At 47.1% G+C, this 8,884-nt stretch overlaps 1 protein-coding gene across 2 annotated transcripts; it reads left to right on the forward strand.

Annotated features, from left to right (window-relative positions):
• Positions 1-1,370: 1,370 nt before the first annotated feature.
• On the forward strand, positions 1,371-7,012 carry DMRT2 (doublesex and mab-3 related transcription factor 2). Of its 2 annotated transcripts, XM_070480168.1 has the most exons (4): positions 1,371-1,886; positions 3,504-3,606; positions 5,216-5,296; positions 5,690-5,771. In XM_070480168.1, exons 1-3 carry the CDS (start codon positions 1,371-1,373, stop codon positions 5,269-5,271), a joined length of 675 nt encoding a protein of 224 aa, XP_070336269.1. In that variant the 3' UTR covers positions 5,272-5,296; positions 5,690-5,771. The 2 variants fall into 2 exon arrangements, with proteins under 2 accessions (XP_070336269.1, XP_070336268.1); XM_070480167.1 differs by lacking the exon at positions 5,216-5,296 and having other exon boundaries at positions 5,690-7,012.
• Positions 7,013-8,884: the final 1,872 nt, after the last annotated feature.

Genomic DNA, 8,884 nt, shown 5'->3' on the forward strand with positions numbered 1-8,884 from the left:
AAGCGCCTCGGCCAATCAGCGTGCACACCGCCTGACAACCGGCCAATCAGCGGGCACAGAGCTCGGGGGCCCGAGCGGATAATACTAGGAAAGGGAGCCGAGGCTGGCGACTGCAGCCACGGGCACTGCGCCGTTCGCTGCTGCTTGCGACCGCCCTTCCGCGCGTTCCGGGAACTCGGGATCGAAACCTGGTCAAGACGGCCCAACCTTCCAGTTCAGCTAGGGTCAGAGAAAGCCAGAAGCAGCCTCAGCGAGGTGAAGCGCCTGGCTGCTGAGGAATGATCAGAGTCTGGGATGTGCGGAGCGTGGTCGCTAAGAATTTGACTCACCTTCCCCATGCTCCTTCTCTTCCACTCCTCATCCACTGGACTCCGGGCCTCCAGCTGTCAGCCCCGATTTCCTGACAGGGTGTGGCGACCCCGATTTCTGTTTGCAAGCACTGCCAGCAGCCCAAGAGCAAGGTTCCAAGGCTGGATTTCTTTTGCCTAGGCTGCTTAGCCGGGGCCTCAGAGTCTTGGTGAGTTGATGTGATGTTGCTGGGGTGGGCAAAGGACGTGAATCATCTTTCCCTACCTTTCCTATTCTACTTGTATGTCTTGTCTTTAAGTGCAAAGCATGAACGATGTACACAGAGCCCGCCTGGCTTTAGTGCTGCGGGGCTGAAACACTGTTGATGCTGGACGGGTGTCTGTAGCTCTGTGTCCAATGTCCCCATGGGACTCTATTGGCAGCAAAACAACTTTGATTTTTAGTTGATTAAATCTGGAGTACTCTGGGTTGGGGGGAGTGTGCTGGGGTGTGGGGTGGGTTTGGGGGAGGATAAGAGAACCTCTCCAAGCCTGACAGGTGTAGGAGGATGACAGATGTGTGGGTATTGTGGGTGGTACCTCGCAGGGTCCGAAAGTCCTTTGTGATCTGAAAGAAAACAGTTCTTCCATGGACATTTTTATATTCATCATGGCTAAACTAGTTGGATATGGCAAAGCCTGACTAGTGGCAAAGCCGTGGTAGTTGAACACACTATCTTTACCCAGGGACTTGTCCCAAAAGCTTGTGTAAAGCCAGAGAGGGCTGTGATTAAAGGTCAGGTGTTCACAGAGCACTTAGAATGCACAGATAGGAACCTTGTTGGGTTGGAGATCCGTGAGGGGGCCTAAAGATACAAGAAATAAATGCACGTGTGGTCTGGATGTGAAGGACATGTAGAGAAGTGGGCTTCTCAAGAGGTCGGAGGCGGGCAGACCAGGCGCTCTGGGCCCCAGGCCTGGGGCCGGTGCCTGACGGCGGTCGGTCGGTGGGTCTTTGGGTGTTTTCCTGTCTCTCCAGAGCGCAGGCCACTGAGCATAGGCCCGGGCGAGGCGTGGTGCGCCATGGCGGACGGGCAGCCGGGTCCCGCCGTGGACTGGGAGATCGACGTGGAGAGCCTGGAGCTGGAGGAGGACAGCTGCGGGGCACCGCCGCCAACGCCGCCCGGGCCCAGCCCGCCGCCTGCCTACGAGGACGACGACGACGCGGAGGACGAGGACGACGTCGACGCGGAGGACGAGGGCGACGGGGAGGAGGCGGCCGCATCCCCAGGGGTGCCGGGGCGGCCGGAGCGGCAGGGAGCCCTGGCGCCAAGGCCGCCCGCGGCGCCGCAGGCCTCGCAGGCGCCCGCGGGGCCCCCGGAGCGCGGCGCGAACGCGGGCGGCGGCGCGGAGCCGCGCAAGCTCAGTCGCACGCCCAAGTGCGCGCGCTGCCGCAACCACGGCGTGGTGTCCTGCCTCAAGGGCCACAAGCGCTTCTGCCGCTGGCGTGACTGCCAGTGCGCCAACTGCCTGCTGGTGGTGGAGCGGCAGCGCGTCATGGCCGCCCAGGTGGCGCTCCGGAGGCAGCAGGCCACGGAGGTGCGTACCCGCCAGCCAGCTCGCCCCTTCCCGGGTGTCCCGGGCCGCGGTGGGGGTCGGGAGTCGGGGAGGCGGGTTCCGCACACTCTCCGGCCCGGGTCTTCGAGGCGCCTGGCCCTGCCTCAGAAGGATGTTGAGGACACCTCCGCCCACGCTGGCCTGCGGTGTCGGGAGGCAGGAAGCCATGGCCATCGCTGGGGAACTTGGCAGAAAAGATTTTGTGTTAAGAAGCAGGCAGAGAGGTCTTGAAAGTGGTTTAGTTCCGTTGGGGACATTATGGGACATAATTTTAATTCGATTTTCTATATTTTAACGTTTATTTTGGTGGTGTGGGGGGGAAGCGGAGGACAGAGGCCCGTGCAGCGCCCTAAGTCCATGGCCGTGTTACCCAGCTGATCGAGAAAAAGAACCACCCAGCACGTAGAGCTCACAGCGCTTCCGCAGTCACGGGCCATTTAGGAAAGCGCTGCCTATTTACGTGTGTGTTGAGTCGTGTCCTACTCTGCGACACCACGGACTGTAGTCCACCAGGCTTCTCTGTTCAGGGGGTTTTCCCGGCAAGAAGACTGGAGTGGGTTGCCATTTTTTACAGATGAGAACAAAAGTGACGTGGAATTTAGAAGAAACGTCTGCCTTCGAGGAGAACTACCTAAGAACCAGTTGACAGGTCTCTGCCGCTAGCGCGGGGCTTATGGCTGTGAGGAGAGCCTGAATCTTGTTTAATGGAGAGGGTCTTCTTGAACCTCGGCCGGGGACTGTGTGTGTGTCCTTGTGTCCCTGCGCAAGCGCGCTCCGAAGAGAGAATTTTTGGGGGTGGAAGGAGAATTTTTGATACTACTTTTTGGCGAGAAGGGGCCGGGAGTGGACCACATGCAAGCCTTGGGCAGTGATCCTCATGGGAAGCCTCCCAAGGGCCCCAGAGAGCGCGGCGCACTGGACTCCAGAGGTGTCTGGGCCGCGGCGCGGCCTCCTCCGTGTCCCGCGGGTTGCAAGGCGGGCTCTGCATTCGCTCGAGCTCCCCGCGGCGTGCGGGAGGGGACGCGGGTGGGGAAGGGCCCGGAATTCCACCTACTCTGGTTTTGCTCACCTTCGGGTGCCCAGTGAACAGCTTGGAGTTTTGGGCAGACCTGAAGACTTTCGACTTTTCCCCGTGAACCCCCTGTACCCGATCCCATCGATCTCATCAGCCCTGCTTCGAGGAGAAACCTGCTTCACATCTCTGGCCAACGTCTGGTGCCCGGCGTCGTCTTTGGCCCTAGGCTGGTCACAGCGGTTCGCCGCAGCTTTGTTTTAGGGTCCGGCTCCTACCATCTCATCCACTGTGAATTTCACTTCCTCCCCGGCTGTCCCCCCATTTCTGAATGTGGACTATGTCTAGATGACTCTCGCACAGTGGCCCCAGGGAAATCCCAGGCCCTTGCCTCCCAGTTGGATGGTTCGGACAGAGCATCTAGCTAATTGTCCTGGAATTAAGAGGTGCTGATGTTAATTTGTTTAGAATCATTTTCACATGGGATGGGAAAATAAATTTAGAAGGAGGAGGATTACTCATGCCTCTCGCTTCTGTTAACACTTTTTTTTTCAGGGCTCTATTGATTATGTTTCTTGTGTTTACAGGACAAGAAGGGGCTTTCTGGGAAACAGCATAATTTCGAGCGCAAAGCAGTGTACCAGAGGCAAGTCAGGGCACCCAGTTTGCTGGCCAAAAGCATTTTAGAAGGTAAAGCAACGCAGAATTATCCTTTAGCCGTTTAAACTGTGTTCTCAGTGATTCTCATTATTCAGGCACATGGCATTTTCACTTATCTGTGAAGGAGCAATCTGAGGGGGAATTGCTTTTTATTGGAAAGTTTGGGTTTTGTATAGAAATCAGTATTTGGGAAAATTAATCTCACATACCTCCTTTTTTTCCACTGGTAATTTTGTTTTCTGCCTAGTAGTTAATGGGTTAACATGGAGTACATGTGAAATTTGCCCTAGTGTGAGGGATGTACAGATACACTGCCAAGTGGTCCCAGAGCAGATGTCCTAGAAGGAAATTAATTAAAAGAAAAGAAATCTTTAGTTTCATTTGGAACTAAATAGGATGAGTCAATGAGGAGTTTAACAGCTACCCATTGCCTTCAGTCTGGGCAGTCCAGCCATTAATCCCTCTTTTTAATTGTACTCCTTTTCTCTCTGGATTATCTACTTAAATTGCAGTTATTCCACTCTTCATTTTGCTATATTGACAGTTTGTAGACTGTAGAACGTGGAAAAAGTTTTGAATCACACAAGAGAAGTGGAGGTTGACTTTGAACAGAATGATGTCTCTCTTCATGTGTTTGTTTTCTCTAAAGCTTGGGGATATTTAACTTTTTCTTAAAATACTAGTGATTTTTAAAAATGGTTAAGTTTGGATATGAAATTTATTGATATAATAAATAATATACTGACAGTCTCTCACCATTTAAAGACAAGGAAGGTTTATATTTGCTCTAATTGCTGCCATTTCATAAGGCTCAGGTTGAAAAGCAGATTTTTTTTTTTTAAAGTAGGCATTTGAATTGTTTTTCCTATGTGGCTTCTGATTTGAGTTGTTTCTGGACAGGTTTTAAGTTTGCTCATGTCTCACCCTGCGCTGTATACTTCTGACCTTAGAATGGCTTCTCATGCATTCAAAATGAATTTGGTTACAAACTGGGTAAACAGATTTATAACCATAGGGACCACACTGATAAATTGAAATTGTGCCAAAGCAACTTGAGAAGTGGGAGGGCGAAATGGAATAGAAAATCCAAGTAAATAACTTTCTGGCAAGAGCTCACCATAGAAATGTACACATTCATTTTCAAATTATATTTTATTTGCAAATGAGTATGATGGGCTTGTCACTATGTAAACACAAACATCACAATGAATCCTTCAAACAAACTTGACAGTGGTGAGTGCTTGGGGCTGATGAAATACTCAAAATATTTTATGCTGCCAGGAATTCTATTTATGTTTTATACTAATCTTTGTTTTTTATTTTATCCCTATTTATAAGATGTATAATGACTTAATCTATGTGCTAGTGATTGCTTGTTCAACCATTTTGGTATCTGGCCAACATGATTAGTACTTGTGAAAAATGTTTTAGATCAGCTATTTTCCATATAGCAGGGGATACTCTAGCCTTTGTTTGTACTGGTAGTCGGAGGTGGGGGTAGGGGCCCACTTAAATTGTTCACTGCAGAGTCTCTTTATCTAGTTAACAGCTCTTTTCAGTTTTCTATGCTTTTCTGTTTCCTTAAGTCTTTCATCTTTTACTCCTCACTAATCTTCTTTAACTTTCTCTTTTTCCCTAGTTCTCCTTGGATTATTCTGCAACTGTAACAATGTGTACATAATGAGCCAACTTTAGAAAATAAAAGTGACATCAGCTCTAGGTATAGATATCTTTTTTTAATAATGGAAAAAGGTGACATGGATAGTAATAAAGAATTGATTGAAGCAAGCTGAGCAACCTTGTCTTCTTAATATATAGGAGCCTGGGAAGAATATTAAAATTTCAGCCAGTAAAGTATGCCTGTCAAAATAAACAAACCTATCATAACAACAGAAACAACAACAATAAAAAGTTACAGTATGGATATCCTTCCCTGGGAAGGGATTCATTTTAAATTGAACCCATACTTTTGCTTTCTGTTTAAAAATACTAGTGATATGAAACTGTACATAACTGTTGTGTCGATATGCATTGTTTCTGTTGCCTTCTGGATTTCCAGATTTTTCCTTATTAGGTGTTAATCTCTGTCATGTGCAATGCTTACTTATTTTAGGCTACCGCCCCATTCCGTCAGAGACTTATGTGGGAGGGAGTTTACCTCTACCTCCCCCAGTAAGTGACCGGATGAGGAAAAGGAGGGCCTTTGCGGATAAAGAGTTGGAGAACATTATGCTGGAGAGAGAATATAAAGAGAGGGAGATGTTGGAAGCTTCCCAAGCTGCTGCCTTATTCCTGCCCAACCGCATGGTGCACGGTTCTGAGTACAGCTCCTACAAAAGTGCCTACAGCCCCACCCCAGTGGAACCACCAAGCAAGGACTTCTGCAGTTTTTTGCCCACCTGCCTTGATCTCACCATGCAGTATTCAGGCTCTGGGAACATGGAACTAATTTCTTCCAATGTCAGCGTGGCCACGACTTACAGACAGTATCCCCTATCCTCGAGACTTTTAGTTTGGCCCAAGTGTGGCCCTATTAGTGACACCCTCCTCTACCAGCAGTGCCTGCTGAACGCTACCACGTCAGTTCAGGCCCTGAAGCCTGGGACCAGCTGGGACTTGAAGGGAGTGCGACTGCAGGATGGACTTGCAGCAGATCATGACATGATGCCACCGAAATTGGAAGGCTCTCTGGTGCTGCCTCACACTCCTGAGGGCCACATCTTAAGAAGTGACCTGCAGGGTCACCAGGCCCTCCCGGAGAGGTCTGCGTTCTCCCCACCCCGACGGAATTTCTCGCCTGTTGTTGACACGGACACCATGGCAGCTCAAGGGCACGTCTTAACCAAGATCAGCAAAGAAAGCACCAGGCACCCTCTGCCACTTAAACATAATCCATTCCACTCATTATTCCAACAGACTCATAATGACAAATCAGGTCCCGAGTTGAAAACATCATCTGTCAAAGAGGCCTTTGAAGAGGCCCCTAAGAAACCCAGGGAGTGTTTAGTCAAGGAGAACCAGAAATACACATTTACAATAGATAGATGTGCAAAAGACTTTTTCGTAGCCAAACAAGTCGGAACAAAACTCTCAGTGAATGAGCCCCTGTCATTTTCTGTTGAGTCTATTCTTAAGAGGCCTTCATCTGCTATCACTCATGTCTCTCAGTGAAAGGCTGCTGAAATGGAAAGCTGGATTTGCTGCCGTCTCAGAGGATTCTTACCAGTCACTAATTTTTTTAAAGATAAAAGTTGTATAAAGAAATTTCTAATGTAAATGATGATGATTAAAAAAATTCTGTATCTTCATACGCATGTACTTTACCTTACCACATAAATATATTTAAAGATGGAAATTGCTTATGTGCAAATTTTCAGGCTTTAGATATCATTTCAAAAAGCAATAAAATTGACACTGTCTTCTAAAAGACCCAGAATTTGCTTAAGTAAATAGTTTCTCTGTCTAGGTAAAACAGCAAGTGTCCATGAAATGTGTTCTTTATTTTTCTGTGATTCTGTGTATTTTCAGGTGCTCTTAATGGTTTCTGGGAGCCAGAGGGGAACACTTATAATGCCTTAGTTGTGCATTTTGGAGGGCATCTAAATGTAGGTATTCAAGACTGAGGCAAAAATAGCTATAAGGAGAATATAGGGAAGGTTTAGTATATAGAATCTTCATTTCATGTGATTGGACAAAGCTGAATTAATTTGAAGGGAAATGAAGTTTAATATCTCATTTATATGACATAGGTTCTTGGAATGGGTCCCAGTTTCCTTCTCTAATGGGCATGTATATGTGGGACCTCAGGCTTCCTTTCTAGGTTGAACATTCATTCTGTGATTTTTCAGGTTGCTGGGAGTCACAGAGCAGGTTCCCCTGCACATGGTGAACACCAGCTCAGCTCCACGTTACTTTGTTCTTTCCCGGGATCTGGTGACAGCAGGCATTTAGCAGCAGACCTAGTCACCACTCGCAGCTGATCTGGGAGTCTCAGCTTCATGTGTCCCACGTTTTTGCCAGTGTCAAAGGTATAGCTTTCAGTGTAGCTCTCTTCTGAGATAAAAACATTTTGTTTTCAAACTGCTTCAGCAGACAGTTGCCAAAGCCTGCAGATGTTTATCACAGCATAAGGGTGGCTTCTTGTTTCTTACAACTTCCTCCCTGTTTTTAAGTTGTTATCAGATAACAAAATGTTATCTATTGTTCTATAAGATTGATAAAATGTCAGTAAAGCATTTATGAAAGTATGAAATTCATCCTTGAAGACTTCACCTGTGGACCTAGAATCAAGTACTAAGATGTTATGGTCATTTCAAATAGTCAGCAGCCAAATCCACCTCTAATTTTGCCATGGGGTGAGGTTTTACTTTCAACTCTGCTCTCATTGGGTGACAGGAACGCTAGGCGGGCATACGGAATGTGCCAAGACATTTAGCAGTTTGAAGAATTTATTTTTCACTCTGAAAAACATTAAAAATTATTTAAGAATGATTTTTTTTTGCTACTGATGAGCTCATATAAGGCTCAAGGGGTTCTCTGGATTGTTGCTTAAAATCAACAGCAGTTGCAAAAACAAGCCACACTGTAGATTGATTTTCAGTTTGTACTTGTAAAATAACACTTGGTTTAGGTGAGTCAGGTTTTCTTATTTTTACTATCGCAAAAGCCAGAGTGAATGGAAGTATGCCAGAAAAAAAGAAAATGAAAGCAGGCGGAGATCCCAGTAACTGTTGAGGATTCTCATTAAGTGGAAAGTGTTTTCCAGTCATGAAGTCCTGGTGTCAGAGATAGAATCTTGCATTGTAGTTGCCCCTCTGCTCCCACCCCCAGTCATCTTTATTTTATATTTACAGTTACTAATTGTTATCCTCCTGTTAGGAATTTATTCTTCATATTAAGTATAAGGTGTTCCCCAGTGGCTCAGCAGGTAAAGAATCTGCCTGCAATGCAGGAGACACAGGAGATGTAGAATCAATTGCTGGGTTGGGAAGATCCCCTGGAGGGAGCAGTGGCAACCCACTCCAGTAATTTTGCCTGAAAAATCCCATGAACAAAGGAGCCTGGCCAACTACAATCCAAAGGGTTGCAAAGAATAGGACATGATTGAGTGACTGAGCATTCACACACACATTGAGTGTAAACTTAGCATCGAAACTAACTGCTGCAGAGGTAATGGGGGAAATCACATTAGAATAAAACCACATAAAAAATCCCATTGAGAAGGCTTTCTCAATCCAAACATGGGTTTTTCTCTTTTTCTTACCCTATTTTAGTATTGGGTACATATATATGTATTTGTCAAGTTTTT

The sequence above is a fragment of the Odocoileus virginianus genome, chromosome 18 (assembly GCF_023699985.2).
Source record: "Odocoileus virginianus isolate 20LAN1187 ecotype Illinois chromosome 18, Ovbor_1.2, whole genome shotgun sequence".
NCBI lineage: Eukaryota > Metazoa > Chordata > Mammalia > Artiodactyla > Cervidae > Odocoileus > Odocoileus virginianus.